General features: G+C 41.5%; 1 protein-coding gene across 3 annotated transcripts in view; it reads left to right on the forward strand.

The window, feature by feature from the left end:
• NXPE3 (neurexophilin and PC-esterase domain family member 3) overlaps window positions 1-22,508 on the forward strand; it is a 35,193-nt gene continuing 12,685 nt past the window's right edge. Inside the window, exons 1-5 of one of the 3 annotated variants that reach the window (XM_045503827.2) lie at window positions 1-149; window positions 2,934-3,107; window positions 3,735-3,842; window positions 4,953-5,243; window positions 19,001-19,755. In XM_045503827.2, coding sequence (XP_045359783.1) covers window positions 5,151-5,243; window positions 19,001-19,755 — 848 coding nt within the window. In that variant the 5' untranslated portion in view covers window positions 1-149; window positions 2,934-3,107; window positions 3,735-3,842; window positions 4,953-5,150. Of the gene's footprint in view, window positions 150-2,933; window positions 3,108-3,734; window positions 3,843-4,952; window positions 5,244-18,333; window positions 18,416-19,000; window positions 19,756-22,508 lie in introns of all 3 variants that reach the window. The other 2 variants (XM_045503828.2, XM_010966370.3) reach the window with 2 other exon arrangements.

Raw genomic sequence — 22,508 nt, forward strand, 5'->3', positions numbered from 1 at the left:
ACAGCTCAACCAATCGTAGCCGGGGGTCCAGGGTGAGGCGACGCAGCGGGACCAGACAGCCCCGCCTGGCGGCCCGGTCAGTGGTTTCGGGCCAGGAAGTCCTGGGCTTCGGCCGCAGGAGAGCGCGCGGCGGGAGGCGAGACCTGGAGGTGAGTGCGGGCCGGTGGGTGTGCGCGGGCCCCGGGCCCAACTCCTTCCGCCCGAGCGAACCATTGCTCCTCGCGCGCCCTTCTCGGCTGCAAAGCCCCTTTCTCTGCGCGCCGGCTCCCGAGGCCCCGGCCCGGTGCTGGGGAGCTGCAGCTCCAGGGGGCAATGACAGGGGCCACCCGAGTCTGGAACAGGAGGCTCAGGCCCAAGGCAGGGCAGAGTTGGAGTCCACGACTGCCTAGGACCGGAGTCCCCGAGCCGCTGCTGGTCCCGGCAGGGAGGGGGCGGGGCTGGGCGCGAGCATCTCCATCCTCAGTTTTCTCGACTTGCAACGCCGCAGGTGCAGTCGCAACGCGGCAGAGCCAGGACCTCTGGGCAGCTAAAGACCCCTCCCCCCCACACCTTTTCTAACCGTCTGCGGGGCACTTGGCAATGCCTCCCTCCTCAGACCTCATTCCCAGTCTCATCGCTCTCCGGGCCCCAGCCGCCTCTAGGGTGGCGGTCCTTTCACAAGTTTAACTGTTGTGGTCTCACGGAGATGTAGTTTTGGGACATCAGATTCAGGTCGAATGGGGAGAAACGAGTGTGACTTTACAAGGAGTGATGTGGAGACCTTGCCTGGCCTGCCGCTCATCTCTACTTGATCAGAGACCACTAAGCTTATGATAACAGGGGTTCTCAGGCAGGATTTATACAAAATGTGTAATTGTCTGTCTGTATAATTTTTCTTGTTTTTCATTATTTGCTGTAAAGAAGGACCGTTGCCACATTTCCGATAGATAAAGTATCACGCTGCTCTGATGGGCCTCCCCTCTCCTCGCTGTGGTTAATTATCATTTGGAACATCAGGGTGTCCTTGAAGCTGGCGGCACTCCCAGACCCTGATAATTAATAGTCTCAATCCACGCAGCGGAGGGGGCAGCACACTATTCTTCCATTGTGTTTGGGTTCTGCTTTCTTTTGACTGTGTTTAATATCTTCTCTCTGTGTCTGTTATCCTCACAATCTCTTTGGGCCTGATAACAGTGCTGTTATTTGTTACTGAGAAAGGAAACAGAGGGATAGATCACTGAAGTAGGGTTGGCTGTCCCCGTTGTCCCAGAATCGGATTGTCCTGGAGGGACAATGTAAGTTACAATTCTAAACATCCTCTCAGAGAGACCATCCCTGGCCTATTTATACAAATAACACCCTCTGGCCACTCTGTACCCGTGGTTCTCCTACATGGCTGTATATTATCATCTATAGACCTTAAAAAAAAGCTGTTTCTTGGCCCCTGTTGCCCTAGATTCTGGTCCAGTTGGTTGAGTGTAGTCCAAGCAGTGGAATATTTATAGGCTTCTGGGACGATACTAATGTGCATGTAAGGTTAAAGATCATGCCTATCTCCATGCCCAATTTTTTTCTTAAAGCACTTACTGCTTTGTGACTCATTTAACTGATTTGTTTACTTCTCTACCCTACTCCTTCCCCTCCCCTGGCATTATGAAAGCATGGGGTGCTACTTTAAAAGAAGGAGAAGCGAAGGCCTAGATGAGTCAGCATTTTGGGCATGTGAGGTGGGGGTACATGAAAGAGAAATGGAATAGAATCTGGGGAAACAGTCCTGCAGACTTCAGTCCCTGTGCAGACTTTTGTCCCTGCTTCAACTTTGTATAAGGATTGCTCTTATTTAGTTAACCCATCATTGTCATGGTCTTGGATGAGTCTCCAGCTCTTTCCCTAGATGTTGCCTTGTTAAGTTTCAAAGTCTTAGCACCCTATGAAATACAGCTGCTCTTTGGAAAGTTTGAGATAGGAGCATTTAAGTTTGGGTATATTCCATATAAATCTGTGCTTTTGTCTTTGATGTAGGGGTCTTTGTATTCTGAACTAAAATTCCAGATACTTTCTCTGACAAGTACAATTATATTTATGTGGATAGCAAGTCAGAGTATTTTGGATGGGGACTGTCCCACAAACTGGATGTGTGGTTGTTCAATAGTGTATTGTTTTTGTGAAATGGTTTTCTAAGACTATTAGCCCCCCAGAGAGTGGGGTTGCTGCCTGTTTTCCTTTTTAGTACCAAACTCAAGTATTTCATTTGTGTACTGACAATTATAATTCCAAGTGATGTGAGCAATCACTTTGTAATTCTCTTGTGAGATGGGGGTAAGAAGTCAGGTACCTAATAGTAGTTTAGGGTTGTCACCACAGACTATAAAGAATTTAGATTGGCTGTTAAATAGTCTTAGCCAAAATTTGGCAAAACAAACCCAAAAGACCACGGATTCTAATTTTTCCTTGCCCTTTGAGCATATATATGAAGCAAGAGTGAGTGGTGTACTAACACTTAAGAAAGATTTGAAAACAAGACTGTTGAAGTTGAGATTCCTCACGGATTGATTGTAACTTTTAGGTGTATCTGGGTACCTCTTGTTTCCTCTAGGAGTAGGGTGGATCATTGAACTACATGATTATTCTAGTCTATAAGAAAAGTAACATATGGAACTTTTATATTTGGTTTATTTTTTTCACAGTCATACTGCTATTTATAAGGCTTTTGACCTTTCAGCTCAGATCTTAGAGTGATTTGCTATGTTTAAGTTCATGAATATAAATAACTAGCTACTGTTTTTTGTTACTAGGAAAGGAAATGTTCCTGTCCTCACTCCTCTCACTACTTTGTACTGAAATCTATGTACATCTCTTTGCTATAAAATTGTACTCTTGGTTTCAAATGTATTTTCCTTTACTTCATTTTCTGTATCTTTAACTTGTATTTCATGTGCTTACCTCTGTTGCAGCAGGAAGAATGGTATAAAAATGAAAAACATCAACATGTGCTGCTTCACATGTGACGAGAAAAGAATAAGGGCTATCATGATTGCTTGAATTCAGACTTTGCACTGGAAGGAAAGTAAACTCGAATTTTTTAGTTCTAATAAACATCTTGGGAACTGGACTCTTTTTAAAAAAAGGTAAATCAAATTCAATTACATATTTTTATTTTTTGGTTGATCTAGGAAACTTGTTTTGGAGTTGTTTGTATCTAGCACTATTGTTCTCACTCAGTTCCGTGGCATTTTGAGATACCCAGTGTTATTCTCTGCTCTCCTTGCAAGTAGACTTCTTGTTATAATGCCTAGGTTTTATATTTGTAGGAAAAAAATCAGAAATCTGTTACAGATTTCTTTTTTCAGTTTGAAATCTTTCGTTTTAAAGATTTCATTTTAAATTGTTTTCCCAAGCCCGATGGGAACATGATTTCTGTTTATGGCTCGTCTTTAATTATTACTTTTAGAAACGGGCTTTATCCTTAAATTTGTGATTTTTATTTCCTGGTGAAGATGAAGGAGAAAAACAAAACCTGCCCAGAGGTGACAAGTACCTGCATTTTAGTATATGTCTTTTCAAAGATAGGTCTGTCTAGTACACGGCAGGTCATATAGTTGGGTCTTTCTAATCTCAGTGTTCTACTAGTTTGTGGCAGGAAGTCAGATCTTTTCCGAGACATGACCCTCTGTAACAATTTTCAGTAGAAGTCCCTGACTGTGAGGGGCTTCTTGCATATTTGCATTCGTGCTATAGCCCTATCATTCCTGTAGCTGTGGGGTCTGCTGCCCTGCCATCCATCTGCACCACTGCCCGTTGCTCTGCTGCTGCTGACCGGCTCTGCCCACGCTGATGTCTTCTGAATTGCTGGCCTTCACACAGTACGTAGACCATGCCTACCATGGTACAACCGAATTCCTGTGGAGTTTCATCTTCGGTCTTCTCTCTCTGGCCATCAGGGAAACCTGTGGTTCTTGTGGCCAACTCCTTGAGAAAGGTTTCTACAGAGGAACAGCTGGGGACTTGGTGGCAGAATTATTTCCTCTATTTCACAACCATTCCCTTCCTAGAATTTACAGGCACTTCAGGGTGGGTAGGTACCTGGGTGTTGGAGAAGGGCAGCGTTGGGGGGCCATGAGATGGTTGAGTGCAGTCTGTCACACTACCTGGCGTCCCTGTGGAGGTGACCAGGAGTGGGGGAGGTATTCCTCTTTAATTTAGGAGGGAAATGCCTCTTGCCTCATAGGAGTGTGAGCTTTGCACTTAGTACAGCACCTGGTATAGAGGAGGCCTCCATAATTACTGGTTGTGTGGATTGTTGAATCAGCATATATCATGTAAAGAGCTAGGTACTGAGAGGGGATTAAAAAGTATGATATATTATTACAATTAAGTTGCTTTTCTCAGATCTATAGTTTCTGTTTTTTTTTTTTTTTAATATAGTCTTAATTGGTATAGTATAGTTGTAGAGACAAGAAATACCCACAAATGTAAAGATCAGCTGAGAAGAGGAAAAAGTGAGTGCTGTGGGGATTCTGAGGGTGGAAAGCGTGTTGAAATTGCTTAGCCTTGTCCCCCTTATGAAGCTGGGGTGAGGAAGGATCGTCGTGGTCCTTGTGGTATGGGACGTGGGGCCTGGGGATGGATTAGACCAGAAGAGCAGAGGAGTGAGGGAACAGGGGGCTTGCGGGACCCAACCCAAAACTGCAGGGAGGGCTGGTGCAGCTGAGGTGTTCTGAGATCCTCTGCACCATGGTTATGCACCCTTTTCACCATGACCTCTCCACCCTGTCCTCCACGGAAGCCTGGAGTTGGGTTTGAGTAGATTGTCCAGGTATGGAAGAGATGTTACTGTGCTCTGGCTCTTTGCTTTCTCTTCGTGACTTTGAGCTTTGATAAGGTTAACAAAAAGGAAATGTGATGTCTTTCCTTTTACTCCACCCTAGGCTATTGTAATTGGTGATTTGTTTTCTCATCTCCCCTTTTTGAAGGAGTCCTTTGGAGAAAAATGTACTGCTTAAATCAACCCCAGCTGTTCTTCTATGCAAAGAACTCTTACGGATACTAGCCAAAAAAAAAAGCGAATTAAACTGAAAGCTCATCTGCAGCTCCGAAAAACAAAGACATGGAGTTTTGAGGAGTGAAGGGAGCATGGTGTCGGCCATGGGTGATCAAGACACAGCCGGACAATGTGGATCAATTTCTTTAATCTGCGGCTTTTCTGCTGTTTGCTTGCAGTATTGATGGTGGTGGTGCTGGTCATCAATGTTACTCAGGTAGAGGTGAGTACTCAGCATACTCCTTCATGACTAAGGGAACCAAATCTAGGGATTTGGGGCTAACTAGCCAAGAAAATGTTGATCATCAGGAAACTCATCCCAGTCATAGTTCTTGTTTTCTTTAAATAAGTATTTGAGTGCCTTCAATGGTTATATACTGTGCTAGTCACCAAGGGTGCAGTGGTTTCTTCACTGTGGAGCTCATATTCCAAATGTGCATGGGAGAAAATAAGAGTAATAAGTAATCATAATCTATAATATAGTAATAGTAAGTGAGAAGTGCTGTAGCGAAAGGAAAGTGGGTTACCCTCAAGCACCTTTAGAGTGGTGAAGGAAAGCCCTTTCAAGGAGGGGACCTTTTAGCTCACTCCTAGCAGAAATTGAAGGAGTATTTCAGGGGCAGGAGTTGACGATGGGTCTGTTTTGAGGACTACTGTGTGGAACTCAGGGGCAGGGGCTGTGTCTTACTGAACCCTCACAGGTGCCTGGCACTAAGAAGGCCCTTAGTAGTAGTCCCCTTCCCCCTCTCTGCCATTCCCTGCATGAACACACATATCACCAAAAGCTATGAAGTAGTTTCTGTATAAAATGATGCTGCCCCTTTTATTTTGTTGGCTTGTGGTACTTCTCAGGTTACAGGTCCAACTTCATGATGGTATTTCTTTGCTTACTGGATTTTGCAGTAGACTGATTGATTGTGTCCCCTAAACATCCCGGCCCTGTGGGAGCTCAGGTTACTGTTCTCTTTCCTGCATTCAGGTGGTTCTTTCGCCAGCCTCTAGGAGTTTCTTTACACACACACGCTCTTTACTACTCTGCTGAATGTTGGAGTGGAACCCTCTGTAGATCTCCTGAGTTCTCTCTGTGCTGCTCTCTCCTCCTGTTACTCTGCTCTGTGGGTTCTGGTCAGCTTGCCCTTTAAGACTCCCAGCCCCATCTCCTCAACATAGCCAGTTCACCAGGCTCCACCTGGGTTCCCCTCCTTATGCTGCAGCCTGGAGATGCTCTTAAGGCTGTAGGCAAAGGGCATTCAATCATGGGGATACTGCCTTTATTTCCCATCTTTCAGGCATCATTTTCTTTTGTTGTCTGGTGTCCAGTGTTTCAGGTGGAAGGTAAATCTCACTGTTTCTTTTGCAGTGAATTTGGGGGAAAGAGTAGAAAAGCTGGAGAGGAGGATTACTGGACCAAGGTGGGGAGGAGAGGATGGGATCCAGAGCACAAATGGAGCATGTAACTGTAGGATGAGGGACATGGTACATCATGAATGTTCTTGTTATCATTTCATCATTAATTATGTTGGAGGAGCCATGCTTCTTCCTCTGACCTAAGAGGAAAGGATGTTATGATGGTTGGCAATGTAGATATATTTGATGCTGGAAGCTAAGACTCTGAGGGAGTTCCTGCCTGTGGAGGAGGTGGAAGATGAAGGGAGGGTGAAGGCCAGGAGGTCTGTATGCAGGGGCTTGAAAGAACAGGGGTGGGAGATGGCGCTGACCTTGCAGGATGGTAAGAGGGGTAATGATTTTCGAGACCATACGTGTACGTGGCACTCACCTATGTTGGCTTAGTGAGGGTTATGTTTTGTTCACCACGTTCAACAGCCTGGGTGTAAGAACAGAGAAGATAGTTGTTAGTGTAGGATGGGTGAAGGGATAGAAAAGGGAGACAGAGAGACTTGAGAGGGTAGACCAGAGTCGTGAAGGCATGTTGGGAATTATTGTTAGGAATTCCCCTAATGGTCCTGCTTCAGTTCTTGGAAACTTCTGGACTGAATGTCAGCTAACAGCACCTCTAGTTACCTGCACAGACATAAACTGAACAATAATGGAGAAGGGAGGTAGCAGTAATAAATGATGGAGGACAATTTTGATATAGAAAATAATAAATAAATCTTTTGGTGGTAAAATGTTTTCTCTTGTCTAAAGAGGTCATCTTGTCCAGGCTGACAATATTGTCATGATTTTTAGGTTGTTCAGTTTATTACTGTTATGATAACTGATAGAGGCTTGGGGTGAGGAGTAGGGAGTGGGAAAGGCTCTGAAACCTGGCAGTCTCCCATCATTTACCTTTGTTTCATCCTGTGCTTCTGATCCTGACTATACTCTTCTTGCAATTAGAGTATCCAAGCATTTTCTAAAAAGCACAGGCTCAATTTTAATTAAAAATATCACATACGAAGATTAACCTTCACAGGTGGTGAGGGGAGAGAAAGCATTTTCAGATGTGCCAAATTCAGAGTTGGTTAAGATAAACAAACAAAACAAACAATGCTAAACATGGCAAGTATTCTTTCCATTGGTAACAGGTCTCCTTCACATTTTTGTTTCCTTATCTCATGCTTTAAGTTAGTCTCCTTCATATTGTATGTATGGAGATTTTTGCAGTTTAAGAAATACTTCATTTGTCATGACTATTAAATTTTTAGTTTTCCAACATAAAATGTGGTTAGATATTTTAATTTTTTCAGCCTCTAAAACATTAATAAATATTTTTAAATGAAATTTGAATAAATTGAAAATAATTCATGGGGCTTTTAAAAAATACAAATCCTAAGACATCTCATCTGCCCCATCTCAAATGTATCACACAAAAATCCCCGTATTTCCTAAGATTTAGCCAAATTCAGTTAGATGAGTAGAGGAACAAATAAAACCCATGAACAAGCAAAACCTCCCTAGTTAGATGATTGTGAATAGAACACTTACTACAGTGAATTCACAGATTTGTGAATTTCTAAAAGTCTCTGAATGTAAAGGATTTGTTGTCATGTTGGTATATATAGTAGGCTGAGTAAGCCCTCCAAAGATGTCAATGTTTCAATTCCCAGAACCTGCAAATATGTTAACTTATCTGATAAAAGAGATTGTGCAGACAAGATTAAGTTAAGGATCTTGAGATAGGGATATTATCCAGGATGATCTGAGTGGGCCCAATGTAATCACCTGGGTCCTTATCAGAGAGTGGCAAGAAAATGGAGGTGATGTGATGATGGAAGTGGAGATAGAGTGATGCAGGTTGAAACCATGGTGGGGGAAAACACATATGAGGAGAAGGTATATGTGTTACTATTAGCAAAAGATTGTAGGGAGAATCATCTATTATTTTTCTGGTAAGCTCTCATTGAGCATGACCTGTATTTATTTGTCTTCTCTTTATTCATTGATATTTTAAATACATATTTTTTTTCTCATTATAAAAATAATACCAGTGTATTAGGGCTTTTGGCTGCAAGTAAAGAACCTGATTCAATCTGGCTTTAGTGTTAAGGAATATTGTTCATTTAGAATAGAATAGAATAGGAGGCTGGGCATAGTTCATTTTGCTGTGTTGGGCATATTCAGGCTCTGTTTCTCTGTAAGTCTCAGCTGCGCCCTCTTTTGTGCGTTAGCTTTTATCTATGGCATCTTCTTTCTTCGTTGGATTGTAGGTTGCTGCCATAACAACGGGTGGTTGCTTTCTTGTACATATCCAGCTTGAGAGACACATTTGTTCTGTCAAAACCTTCTCACAAGTTACTTGCATTTTTTTATTTCAAAGTAGAAGTCAGATAGCTGTTACCAGAATACTGATGGTGTCTGGATTTGGCTGCATGCGTTTTTTGTAGTCCAGAATTGGGTCACAGGCCCATTCCTGAATCAGTCACTTGGGATTATCCTCTCATCAGTCAGGCCTACCCCTGAGCTGACAGGTCAGTAAGCTGCAGTGCTGGTTTTCAGTAGGCGAGGAGTGAAATGAATGTGGGACAGGCAATCACAATATTCACTTTAGTCCATGCCTTACAGTGACTCCAGGGGTGACCGTCGGTGTTTCCTCTTGGTTGTGAATCTAAAAAGATAGCAGACTTGAAGTTGCCCTTGTCACTGGCCTAGAATAGAGTTGTCATTTAGGAAAATTAAGCAAATTGACCCGTTTGCATTTTTTTCCAAGTAAAATTCAGGTGACTTAGCACCAAGTGTCTGATTATTCTTGGATTGGGTTGCATGGGTCAGGCTGCTGGTCTTGAATTGGTAGCTGGGTGGCCACGAAAGGAACATGAGTGACAGTGGGAGAAGAAGAGAGGAAAAAGATAGGAAGGAGAAGGGAGTATGTTGTGAGTGCATAGTGTGGTTTGGTTCTTAATGGTTGGTCATAGCCTCACAACTGAAAAGGAGAGGGAGGCTGGAATATTTCCTAAAAGATAATCAGTAGGTAAGGGAAATTTTTCTGTTCTTAAAAAATTGAGATGTAATAGACATATAATGTTGTATAAGTTTAAGGTGTACAATGTGTTGATTTGGTACATTTATATATTGAAATATGATTACCCCCATAGTGTTAGCTAATACTTATCACATCACTTAATTATCATTTCTTTTTATGGTGAGAACAACTAAGATCTTATCTCTTAGCAACTTTGAAGTTTATTACATAAACTTACTGTATTTATATCAACACAACAGTACAGTGTTGTTGACTATAATCACTATGCTGTGCATTAGATCTCCAGGACTATTTATCTACTAGTTGCAAGTTGTACCCTTAAACAATATCTCGCATTCCCCAATCCCCCAGCCCCTGGTGGTCACCATTCTACTCTCTGTTTTTACAAGTTCAGCTTTTTTAGATTCCACATCTAAGTGGTATACAGTATTTGTCTTCCCTGTCTGACTCATCTTACTTAACATAATATTCTGAAGGATAACTTTTCTGGGTAGAGTATTCTTGGTTGGCAATTTTTTTTCTTTCAACACTTGGGATATGTCATTCCACTCTCTCCTGGCTTGTAGAGTTTCTGCTTAGAAATCTACTGATAGCCTAATGGGCATTCTTTTGTAGATTACAATCTTTTTTCCTTTCGATGCTTTTAGGATTCTCTTTATCCTTGTTTTTTTTTTTTTTTTTTTTGACAGTTTCATTATAATGTGAATTGGAGAAGGTCTTTTTGCATAGAGATAACAGGATGATCTACTAGCTTCTTGAATTTGGTTGTCCAAGTATATCCCTAGGTTTGGAAAGTTCTCTGTTATTTCTTTAAACTCTCTGTCCCTCTTTTCCTTTCTCAAACCCTGAGTATACTAATATGTGTATGTTTGGTGGTGTCTTATGGATCATATGGGCTTTCTAAGCTCTTTTTCATTCTATTTGTCTGTGTTATCTTCTGATTGGTTTATTTCAAAGTTCCTGTCCTCCAGCTCACTTATTCTGTCTTCCATTTGATCTCCCTTGCTGTAGATGCTCTATGTTGCATTTTTTATTTTATTCATTGAATTTTTCAGCACTAGAATTTCATTGCCTTATTCTTTATGATTTCTGTCTCTTTGTAAATTTCTGGTTTGTTCATATATTTCATTGAATTGTTTGTCCATGTTTTGTTGTAGCTTACTGAGTTTCTCAGTAATTATCTTGAATTCTTTCTCATCTGGGTCGCTAAGTTCTGTACCTTAGAGCTTGGTTATTGGAGGATTATTGTTACCTTTTGGTGATGACATGCTTCCTTGATTCTTTATGTTCCTTGTGGTTTTGTGTTGCTGCTTTCACATCTGAAGTAGCAGACACCTCTTCGTATCTTACTAGGTAAACTGTTCATCAGTCCTATTATGTCTGTTTTTTCTGCCCTTGTATGGGTATACCTGCTTCATATATCTTTCTTTTTCTAGTGGCACAGTTCTCAAACTTTCATGTCTCCTCTGGTTTTTACACCCCAACAGGCTGGCTGCTGATAATCTTTTGTTTTCCAGAAGGTGGTACTATAGCTCAAGTTTGTGTTTCTTCCTTGCCCACAGATCCTGGTCTGTTTTTCTGATAGTGCTCTGTTTAGCAGTCTCACCTGCTGCCTCATGTGGGAGCATACACAAAGAGCTGGTTGCAGAATGGGAGGAGGTGTGGATTTAGCACTCAGGGTGTTGGGGGTGCTGGTGGGCTCTGTGGGGAGATTGTTGGGTGAGGTTCTCCCACAGGCTCATGGGTGGATTTCCTGCTAAAGTCCTGAACGCAGTTAGCAGGGACTGTGTGCCTTCAATGCCCTTTGTTATTCTTATCTGCCTCTTTCCTGGTCTCTTCCCTCCCACCAGTCATGGAGGTCCCACTAAAGTCCTCTGGGTGCTGCTGGAGTTAAATGGGTTTCTCTGAATGGGGGTAGCTGGACACTAACTCACCACTCTCCTTTTCCCTCTTGGGAGAGGATGCTGCTGGATGATTCAGCCCTGGGCTTGTTATGTTGGGGGAGCGACAGTGCTGGCAAAGTTCCTCTTACCCTCTCCATTGCATCCAAACCTGTTTTTTGTTTTTTTTTTTTCCTTTCTGGAATTTCCCTTTTGGAAGGCTAGATTTCCAAAACTTCTTTCTCGCTTGTTGGTCAGCACACTCCAGGTTTTCCCTGACTGTGGCCAAGAGGGGTTGGGGCGAGGTCACTGGCTCTGCAGTCTGCACTTACCTTTTATCTATTAGCAGATACACATGTGGCTGAGAGTCCTCCTAGGCCCCTTGGTGCATGGTGCGGGATCCCACGGTTCCCACAGAGGCACTTCTGTTTGTGGATGGGTGCCTAATTTGTTGTTAAAAAGGGAAACAGAAAAGGAGGAGTGTCTTATGCCACGTCATGATGCTGAGGTCAGCTCTTCTAGAGGAAAATTTTCAAAGTCATTATTACCCTTTTTAATGAACAAATACTACTATGTATTCCTTTAAAATGAGGATACCTAATCAAATTCTTTCAATTGAGAGTGTCTGGATGTAAGTATAAAATGAAAGGGATAAGATACAGAATCTAAGAAGATCATTAAAAATCTTTCTGTATTTTGGGATTATTTTTACTTTGGGATTATGTTTACCTTGTATAGGATTTTGAAGTGGTTTGGCATAGATGGGGAGCCTGAAGCCTTGCTTAAGTGGTTTGTAATGGCTAATACTGTTTATTGAGGAGAGTGACTTTCGGTTTTGCCTTGCTGTTGTTCTCCCTTGCAATTTAACTTATTGTGTAATGTAAGATAGAGTTTCCTGGGTTAGGTACCCAAAAGCTTCTGCAACCAGTACCAATGTGTGGAGGAAGCATTTTTTTCACACCACCAGGCAATTCTTGGACACTGGCAGAGCAACCTATGATTCAACTCAGTTCTGACACTGTAGCCAAGCAGGACCTTATGGGGCCTTCACGGGACAGACCCCTCCCCCTGTTACTGGAGAGTAGGTTTTTGCCTCGTAGCAGAAAGAATTCAGAGATAAGGTGCAGAGGCCAAGAAAGCAAAGCAAGGATTTATTAGTGATAGAATGCTCTCAAGGGGAGAGTGGGCAAACCCAGGTGAGCAGCTCTGCTGAGTTTCTTTGGCAAGCTGGTTACATGGGGTGTAAAAATGAATAAGTGGGATATTCACTGAGGAGAGAGGGGTTTGGGATCGTATCTTTGATTTTCATCCCAGCTCCATCTTCCTGAGGGGAAGAGGGATTTTTGTCCTCATTTAGTCTGGATCAGAAGTGTCATGGTGTTGGTACGTGATGGGTACTTCTAACCTACGGGGCTAATTTTATTGTAATGAGGGCATAACGAACAAAAGGTTACGTTCAAACGCTAGAGATTCCCATCTTTTCCCACCCTTCTTCATCTGCCTCCAGGACACTCATCATCCCAAAATGTGTGCTTTTGTATTAGTCTAGAGGTTCCTAGGTTTCTCTCTCTGTCCAAGGACCCCCTGTTTTTTACAGGATGTATGGTTTCCTGCCATTTGTCCTGTGGCCCTCTTTCTCTGCTCATACCTAGTTACCTGCCTGCTCTAACACCCCCGTGTCCTCTGCCTGCCTCTCATTTGTAGGAAAGCTATAGTCTCCTAAGCCTCCCCTGAGTCACGAAAGCCTGGCTCAAGAATTAATGATTGAAAGGATGTGAATGTGTAGTGAAAAAGTAGCAGTTGGGCCAGGAGAACTGGTAACAAGGGAAACAGTTAGTCAGCCATAGGGCAGTCACAGAATATTTAGTTCCTGCCTGAAGTATGTAGGTAGCAATATCTGATGCCCATTTCCTAAGTTGTTTTACAGATGCTAAAATCCCCACCAAATGGAAGAAGTTAACTACTTGATGACCATGAGCACATAGCCCCCAGATCTACTGGAGCCTGAGGATTGATAACATTAATCCCTGTGACACCACCCTGTTACCTTGCCATCAACCAGTCAGGGCACTGTGCACGAGCGGGTCACATACCCTGTGACTCCCCTCCTCACCTTGCCTTCAGAAGTGCTCTCCTGACAAGCATTCAGGAGTCTTAGTGTTTTTGAGCATTAGTTGCCCTGGACTCCTTGTTGGCACCTTACGATAAACACTGCCCTTTCCTTCCCCACAAGCCACTGAAAAGACTGGCTTTACTGTGCTCAGGCGAGTGGACCCAAGTTTGGTTTGGTAACAACACTGTCTATCTGGAGACAGCGTCAGGTCCCACAGGTTAAGGCTCAGTCCTACAAGACTCCCCCAAGCCCGCCCCTGCAGATGCCAGTCGTAATTCCAGGTTGTCACCTGTGCTTCTGACTGACTGTCTATAGACCAGAGGTTCCAATGGCTCCTGCCTTGGCTTCAGTTAATTTTCTAGAGCAGCTCACAGAAATCAGAGAAACATTTTACTTACACGATTCCTGGTTTATTTTAAAAAGCAATAAGTCTGGAACAGCCAGATGGAGGAGATGTGTAGAACAAGGTATGTGGGGAGCTTCCATGCTCTGAGTGAGCCACCCTCCTTGAATCTCCATATGTTCATCAACCTGGAAGCTCTCCAAACCCCATCCTTTTGGGTTTTTATGGAGGCTTCATTCCTTAGGCACAATTGATTAAGTCATTGGCCATTGGTGGTTGATTCAGCCTCCAGCCACTCTCCTTTTCCTGGAGGTCAGGGGTGGGACTGAAAGTTCCAACCCTCTAATCAAGGTTGGTTCCCCTGACAATCAGCCCCCATCCTCAGGTGCTTTCCAAAAGCTACCTCATTAACATAAACCCAGTTGTGGTGGAAAGGAGCTTGTTATGAATAACAAGACATCCATTTCCCCTTTAGGCTCTGAAAGTGTTTTCAGGAACTGAGAACAGAAAACCGAATGTTACAGCCAAAGATGCTCCCATTGCTCTTATCACTGAGGAAATTCAAAGGGTTTTGGGAGCTGTGAGCCAGGAATTATAGATGAAGACCAAACATACATTTCTTACAAATTACAATTTTGCAGGTACATAACTCTTTTTCCCATCCATTTGTTCATCTGTCCTTCTGTTTATTAAGAAAGTAGTGAATGACACCAGTCAGAATGGCCATCATTCAAAAATCCACAAATGACAAATGCTGGAGAGGCTGTGGAGAAAGGGGAACCCTCCTACACTGCTGGTGGGAATGCAGTTTGGTGCAGCCACTATGGAAAACAATGTGGAGATTCCTCAAAAGACTAGGAATAGACTTACCATATGACCCAGGAATCCCACTCCTGGGCTTGTATCCAGAAGGAAATCTACTTCAGGATGACACCTGCACCCCAATGTTCATAGCAGCACTATTTACAACAGCCAAAACATGGAAACAGCCTTAATGTCCATCAACAGGTGACTAGATAAAGAAGATGTGGTATATTTATACAATGGAATACTACTCAGCCATAAAAACTGACAACATAATGCCATTTGCAGCAACATGGATGCTCCTGGAGAATGTCATTCTAAGTGAAGTAAGCCAGAAAGAGAAAGAAAAATACCATATGAGATCGCTCATATGTGGAATCTAAAAAACAAAAACAAAAACAAACAAACAAACAAAAACAAAGCGTAAATAAAGGACAGAAATAGACTCACAGACAGAGAATACAGACTTGTGGTTACCGGGGGGTGGAGGGTGGGAAGGGATAGACTGGGATTTCAAAATTGTAGAATAGACTACACTGTATAGCACAGGGAAATATACACAAAATGTTATGATAACTCACAGAGAAAAAAATGTGACAATGAGTGTGTATAAGTCCATGAATAACTGAAAAATTGTGCTGAACACTGGAATTTGACACAACATTGTAAAATGATTATAAATCAATAAAAAATGTTAAAAAAAAAAAAAAAGAAAGTAGTGAATGAAAAATATAAAACACTTCAAAGAATAGAGTGGCATTAAGTTCCTAATTGAATTCCCTCCCCAGTCTTCACTCTTAGTGTTGTTTCTTTGATGTAATGGCCAGTTTTTAGTTATTTGGGTAGTTAGCACTGATTACACATTACATAGTTCTATCTTGATTTGTCACCTTCACACTCTACCTCCTGACTGTTCTACACCAGGCAGTGAAGTGTGGGTGGTTAAGAACACAGACCTGAAGTCAGACTGCTGGGTTTCAATCTGTTTTGCTGCTTGTAACCTATGTGACCTTGAGCAAATTATTAAGCCATTCTCTGCCTCAGTTTTCTGGTCTATAAAATGGACATAATAATAGGACTTATCTCATGGGATAATTTGAATGTTGTATTGAAAGACTTATGTAAAGTCCTTCAAAGAGTGTCCGGCACTGGGTGCTTAATAGATATGAGTTGATACTACTGCTCCAGTTAAGGTAATGAAAAGTGAGGTCTTCTGGTAACTCACACTTTGTCACACATTTCTCCTTCCAAAATTTGTAAAATTATTTTATTTCTGCACTTTAGATACTGTATTTAGGCCTTTCCTTTTCCTAGATAGGTAGTACATCTTAACACCTTCCTGTAAGTGAGGAAGAAAAAAAATGCTCCTGCGTTATTTTACATTTGACCTCTGTTAGCTATCATATTTCTTTTGCATCATCAGGTTTTATAATCTTTAGTTTTATTGCTCTAACTGTAATTAAGTCTAACGTACACTCTATGGATTGATTCTTTTTTATTTTAATAATCTTTTTTTCTTTGTCCATTTGGAGCTTTTTTTAAATTGAAGTACAGTGAGTTACAATGTGTCAATTTCTGTTGTACAGCATATATACACATACATATGTGTATGTCATACATATACATATATATTTATGTATTATGTATATTTCAGTCATCCATATACATACATATATTCCTTTTCATGTTCTTTCTCATAGGTTACTACAAGATATTGAATATAGTTCCCTGTGCTATAAAGTATAAACTTGTTGTTTATCTATTTTATATATAGTAGTTAGTATCTGCAAATCTCAAACTCCCAATTTATCCCTTCCCACCCCCTACCCACCCTGGAACTGTAAATTTGTTTTCTATGTCTATGAGTCTGTTTTTGTTTTGTAAATAAGTTCATTTGTGTCTTACTTTTTTTCCCCCTAGATTCCACATATAAGTGATACAATATGGTATTTTTCTTTCTCTTTCTGGCTTAGAATGATCTCCAGTTCCATCCATGTTGCTGCAAATGGTGTTATTTTATTCTTTTTTATGGTTGAGTAGTATTCCATTGTGTGTGTGTGTATATATCTCACAACTTCTTTATCCAGTCAAGTAATTTTTTTAAGAGAAATTTTATGTTTACAACAAAATTGAGAGGAAGTGTTCTGTGTCTGTCTCAGCCTGTCAATAACCAATGTTGTGGCTGGACCGGCCCTTGTGGTTCTTTTTTTTTTTGTTTGGTTGTGAGGTATAATTAAGTTTACTTATTTATTTATTCTTGGAGGAAGTACTGGGGATTGAACGTAGGACCTCATGCATACTAAGCATGCACTCTACCACTTGAGCTATACCCTCCCCCACCTTTGTGGTTCTTATTATGATTGCAAGATGTCCTCAGCAATAACCATCAGGAAACTCTGAAAAAAAGATCAGGGTTTATTACTCATCGGTCCTGGCGGGTAATGGCAAGCCTGAAGCCACCTAGCAAGGTTATGGGTAGAGAAAAAGAGAGCATGGGCCCGGGGTTCTGCTTTTAATGGTGTCAAGGGAGGGGGTCTCGGGTTTCATGGATTTACTCTTTACTGGTGAATTTAAAACATAGGAGTGGGAGCTTAAAGCATGGGAAGAGAAAAACAAGCAGCCCAAATGATCACTTAGGTCAGCCAAGATCTCTAAATCAAAGAAGCCTTGGAGGCAAGGGGAGAGCCTGGCTCTTTACCTAGTCGTGTGGGTGTCTTGGCAGCGAAAGTCAGGCACTTGCCTTACAGAAAAGAAAAGCCAACTGACGGGGCTTTCACTGCAGGAGGATCACAAGGACTCACCATATGCTTCCTGCCTCTACACATGCATGGCCTCCCCGTTACTATCATCACTCACCAGAATGGTACATTTTTTTTACCAAGGATGACCCTCCATTGACACATCATGATCACCCAAGGTCCATATTTACTTTAGGATTCACTCTTGGTGTTGTGCATTTTGTGGGTTTGGACAAATGTACAAGGATATCTGCCAGTCTTTATAATATCATACAGAGTATTTTCCCTTCCTTAAAAATCCTCTCTGCTCTGCCTGACAGTTCTTATTGATTCTTTCTTGGAATTTTTATCTCTGTCTTTACATTGCCCATTCGTTCTTGCATGTTGTCTTAAATCACAGTTGTTTTAAATTCCTAGTCTGATTATTCTTACATCCTTGCCATATCTGAGTCTGGTTCTGATATTTGATCTATGTTTTCAAACTATGTTTTAGTATATCTTGTAATTTTTTGTTGAAAGCTGGCTGTGATGTACTGGGTAAAATGAACTCCAGTAAATTGGCTCGCGGTGGTGTGGTGGTGAGGTGTGAGGGAGGCGAAGTGCTTTACAGCCTTAGGTTTCTCAGTCCTTTAGTGGGCCTAGAACTTCAAAATTGCTTCTTAGTCCTACCTTCAGTCCTTCAGTTGGGTGGAATGGTTAGCATGGGCCGGAGCTGAGTTTGTCCCTTACCCTAGTTTGGTTAGACTCTGATAAAACCCCAAGAGATGAGGCTCTGGTAAAACACATAGTTTTTCTTGAGGGCAGACCTTGTCAAGAAGAACAGAATACTCTGATATACAGTAGTCTTCCCATCCGCAGTTTCACTTTCTGTGGTTGTAGTTACCTGTGGTTAATCATGGTCTGAAAATATTAAGCGGAAAATTCCAGAAATAAACAGCTCACCAGTTTGGAGTTGTGCATTGTTCTGGGTAGCATGATGAAATCTCATGCCATCCTGCTCTGTCCCACCCAGGACCCTCAGCCCTCGACATCATCATGACTCAGTCCAGGATCACCTGAAGCAGATGATCCTCCTTCTGGCGTGTGGTCAGAAGGTCAGTAGCAGCCTGACACCATGTCACAGTGCCTGCGTCATTCATCTCACTTCATCTCATCACGTAGGCGTTTTATCATCTCAACATCTCGAGAAGGACAAGTACACCACAATAAGATATTTTGAGACAGAGAGGGAGACAACATTCACCTAACTTCTATTACAGCATATTGCTGTAATTGTTCTATTTTATTAGTAGTTTTTGTTGCTAATCTCTTACGTCTAACTTATAAATTAAAATTTATCATAGGCATATATGTGTAGGAAAAAGCAGGATATATAGGGCTTGTTATTACCCACAGTTTCAGGCATCCACTGGGGGTCTTGGAACATACCTCCTGTGGATAACATGGGACGACTGTATTTCAAAATGAGTCCTTTTCCCCTTCTCTTTCTGGAAGCACCAAGGGAATTTTTCTCTGATATTTACTGTGGGAACCTGTAAAAATAGTGAGCTGTGGTTTTTGAAATAATGTTGTCCCAAGTAAGGTTTATTAAAATTAAAAATGCAGTAGAGATTTATTTGGTTGAATATAAGGAGATTCATTATAGCTGTGGTTTCTGCTGTTTGTGTCTTTCTCTTCAGTACTTGGACCATGAGACTGCTTCAGCCACATTCATCGACAGTAGTGGACACTTTGTTTCCTCCCAGCTGACAGGAGTTAGCCGGAATCCGTACTGTGGCTATGAGCACCAGACTCTGTCCAGCCAGGAGCGCCTGGAGGAGGACTCCTTGCTGGCTGCCTTCCAGTGGCAGGTGCCTGACGTGGGCCCAGTCCCCTTTTTGAAGAGCACTGACCCTTCTTCCAGCTACTTCGTCATCTTGAACTCTGCAGCCCTCTTCAAGGTGGGAAGCCAGCTAGAGGTTCTGGTTCATGTACAGGATTTTCAAAGAAAGCCCAAGAAGTATGGTGGAGACTACCTGCAGGCCAGAATCCACTCTCCTAAGCTGCAGGCGGGGGCCGTGGGCAGAGTGGTAGACTACCAGAATGGGTTTTACAAGGTCTTTTTCACTCTGCTCTGGCCAGGCAAAGTTAAAGTGGCCATATCTCTGGTCCACCCCAGCGAAGGGATCAGAGTTCTTCAGCACCTACAGGAAGGGAAACCAGATAGGGTGTATTTCAAGAGTCTCTTCCGTTCAGGGAGAATTTCTGAGACTACTGAGTGCAACGTGTGTCTTCCTGGGGGTCTTCCCCTGTGCAACTTTACAGATCTCTACACTGGGGAGCCCTGGTTCTGCTTCAAACCAAAGAAGCTCCCGTGCAGTAGCAGAATTAACCATTTCAAAGGCGGATACCTGAAGGGCCTTCTAACGGCTGCAGAAACTGCTTTCTTCCAGAGGTATGTGCTCCTTGCTCTAGGGGGTGATTTAAGAGTCCCCTTTCATTGTCCTTGTCCCGTGTAGGAGACTTTCGTGTTTTGGTTATATGCTGCTTATATCTCTCTGAACTTGGCCCAATTCAGGAGAGGTGGTGAGTAAGAAAATAATTGAAGATTTACATTTGTGATTAGTGTGCTTATTTCAGTTCAAATTAAAGACCTTAAGTTTTTGTTCTTTTACTTTCGTTGTCTTTCACTTCAGAACTGCATAGCATGTCTATATCTGTGTAAGCAACATCGCTTATTCACAAAGCAGATAAAAAAAAAAAACACCTAAGAATAGGGCAGAGAGAGATCTGATAGTCAGGCCGGTGTTTTATCTTCATGTCTCATAAACTTAAAAAATCTCCAGTGACGTACATGTTACCTGTTGTTAAAATCATATGAACATTTACGGATAGGAAAAAGACTGTGAATGTGGTAGCATTGCTGAGTGGATTTAGTGATAAACGTGGGAAGCCAGGGATACCACAGCAAACTGTGTTTTTTAAGTTAACAGCTGTTGAAATTATTCCAGACTTGTGTGCATACTCCTGTTTTTTTGAAGATAAATGTAAAACTTTTCCCTCATAATGATCAATATATGGAATAATGTCCAGAAGGAAGTGTATAGAATCAATATGAATTTAAATTTCTATTTTCTTCAACATTCTATATGGTTCTGAAATAAAATAACATTCCTAAGAAATAAAAAGTTAGAAAAATTACATAGTCAAAAATACAATTATTTGAAAGAACGTAACATGTTTTTTATTTTGAAATGAAATACATGCTTTTTATACATTCCCTGGTAGAGAGGGATTTTTGTTGCATATATCTGGGCACCCTAAATTCTTTTATTCTATGTCCACTCATTCCTTGGTGGGAGAAAAGTTCCTATGTAAGATGTGTGGTCTATATAGGAGCTTCTAAATAAAACACTGATTTTTTTGCTTTTCCTGGAGTCAGCTTTCTGTCCAGTTGAAGTATGTATGTAATGGGCTCATGTGTGCTCTGAGAAGGCCAGCAGAGGGAGCACTACTCCCAGTGCGCTGCTGCACTGTTCTGTGAGAGAGCCGCCTAGCTTTTTGCATGGCTCAGTGCAGGAGGGCTCTAGTTTTATTCTTGGGTTCCGATCTTAGACACGCTATTTATCGATGACTGTGAGCAGATTGCTTCATTTCTGTGTACTTTCTGCCTCTGTATGAAGACTGTTCAGTTTCACCCTTTTAGAGTTGTGTTGTCAGTCCATTTAGTGGCTTAGTGAAGAGGAGGAAGCAGAGCTCGCAAGTTACTGAAGTTCCACGTGGAAAACAGTGGGGAAAAGGTTAGAGGATTCAGTTAGTGTAAAATGTAACACTAAATGGTACCGTTAAAACCAAAAAAACGCTCGTGACTCCCGAAGGATAAAGCAGTGTCTGCCCGTGCCTTTACTTGTATGTGGGGGATGAGGCTGGCTGTTGATACCTCGTAGTAGAGTTATTAAAAGACTCTCCTTACCTGGAAGTTTGCTGGGAGAAGTGATTGAGGTGGCATAATATTTGACAGAATCCTGATACTGATTTTATTTTTTGCATTGTTTACTCTGTTAAAAATCTGAAATTTTGCATTAGGCTAACTGAAAAGAATAAGGGAAAGATCGAAATAGATCATTTGAGGGGTCTTTGAGTGTACTATTTTGAGCTCATGGCCTGAATTTTTAAGCTGGTACTGATTTTCACTGCTCTTCCTCGGTGGCTCATAATGTTGCTTAATTCAGAAAGGATTAAGAAGCTTAGCTTTGGGCTTTGGTTCCCAAATGACAGTTGGATAATTAAAGTGATCTAATCTTTGTTCTTTACTCATAAGGGAAAAAAATGTTGGTTTTGGAAAGAACAACAGTATTTTGCTTAAAAGATCCCATAAGAGAACTCCTTTTGAAAGAATGAGCTTATCACATTAAAAGCTTACCTTTTATTTTAGTGTGATTTGTACTTTTTTTTCCCTTTCTAACTTTGTATTAAAAAAAAACCCCTTCAAATCTGTAGAAACACTGCAGGAATAACAAAAGTTAAGCACCTATATACCTTTAACCTAGAGTCACCATTGTTAATGTTTTGCCACACTTGCTTTCTTTCTGTATGTGTGTTTATATGTGTGTGTCTGTGTATAATTTTTCCCCCTCAGGCCATTTGAGAGTAAGTTTCAGACATCATGGCACTGCACCCCATGACTAGGCACCTCCTAGGAACATAGACTTTCTCCAACATACAACCATAACACAGTGATCACACTTGGGACATTTATCATTGATACAATGTTATTATTTAATATGCAGTCTATATTCAGGTTTCTCCAGTTGTCCCAGGAATATTCTCTATAGCTAGCTCTTTTATTTTAACTAACCAAATCTATGATCACACAGTCTATTTAATTGTCTCTTTAATCTCCTTTAATCCAGAAGAATTTTCTAGCTTGTTTTGCATTTTTACATTGACAATGTTGATGTCACTGTTTTTGTTGAATGTATCTTAATTTGGATTTTCTGCTTTATTGTTTCTGCATGATTAGATTGAGATTAAACATTTTTACAGAAAAATGACAGAGATGTGAAGTTTTATTTTTAAAGCTCTAAGTTCATGAGAGCAGTTTATGTGTGCTCTCTTAAAGTCATGTTGTCTATTAAACGTCACCATTATAAATCTATGAAATTCTCTTATTCTCTGATATAGCATCCTGTAATTCCTTCCTTCCTG

The sequence above is a fragment of the Camelus bactrianus genome, chromosome 1 (genome assembly GCF_048773025.1).
Source record: "Camelus bactrianus isolate YW-2024 breed Bactrian camel chromosome 1, ASM4877302v1, whole genome shotgun sequence".
NCBI classification, from domain to species: Eukaryota; Metazoa; Chordata; class Mammalia; order Artiodactyla; family Camelidae; genus Camelus; species Camelus bactrianus.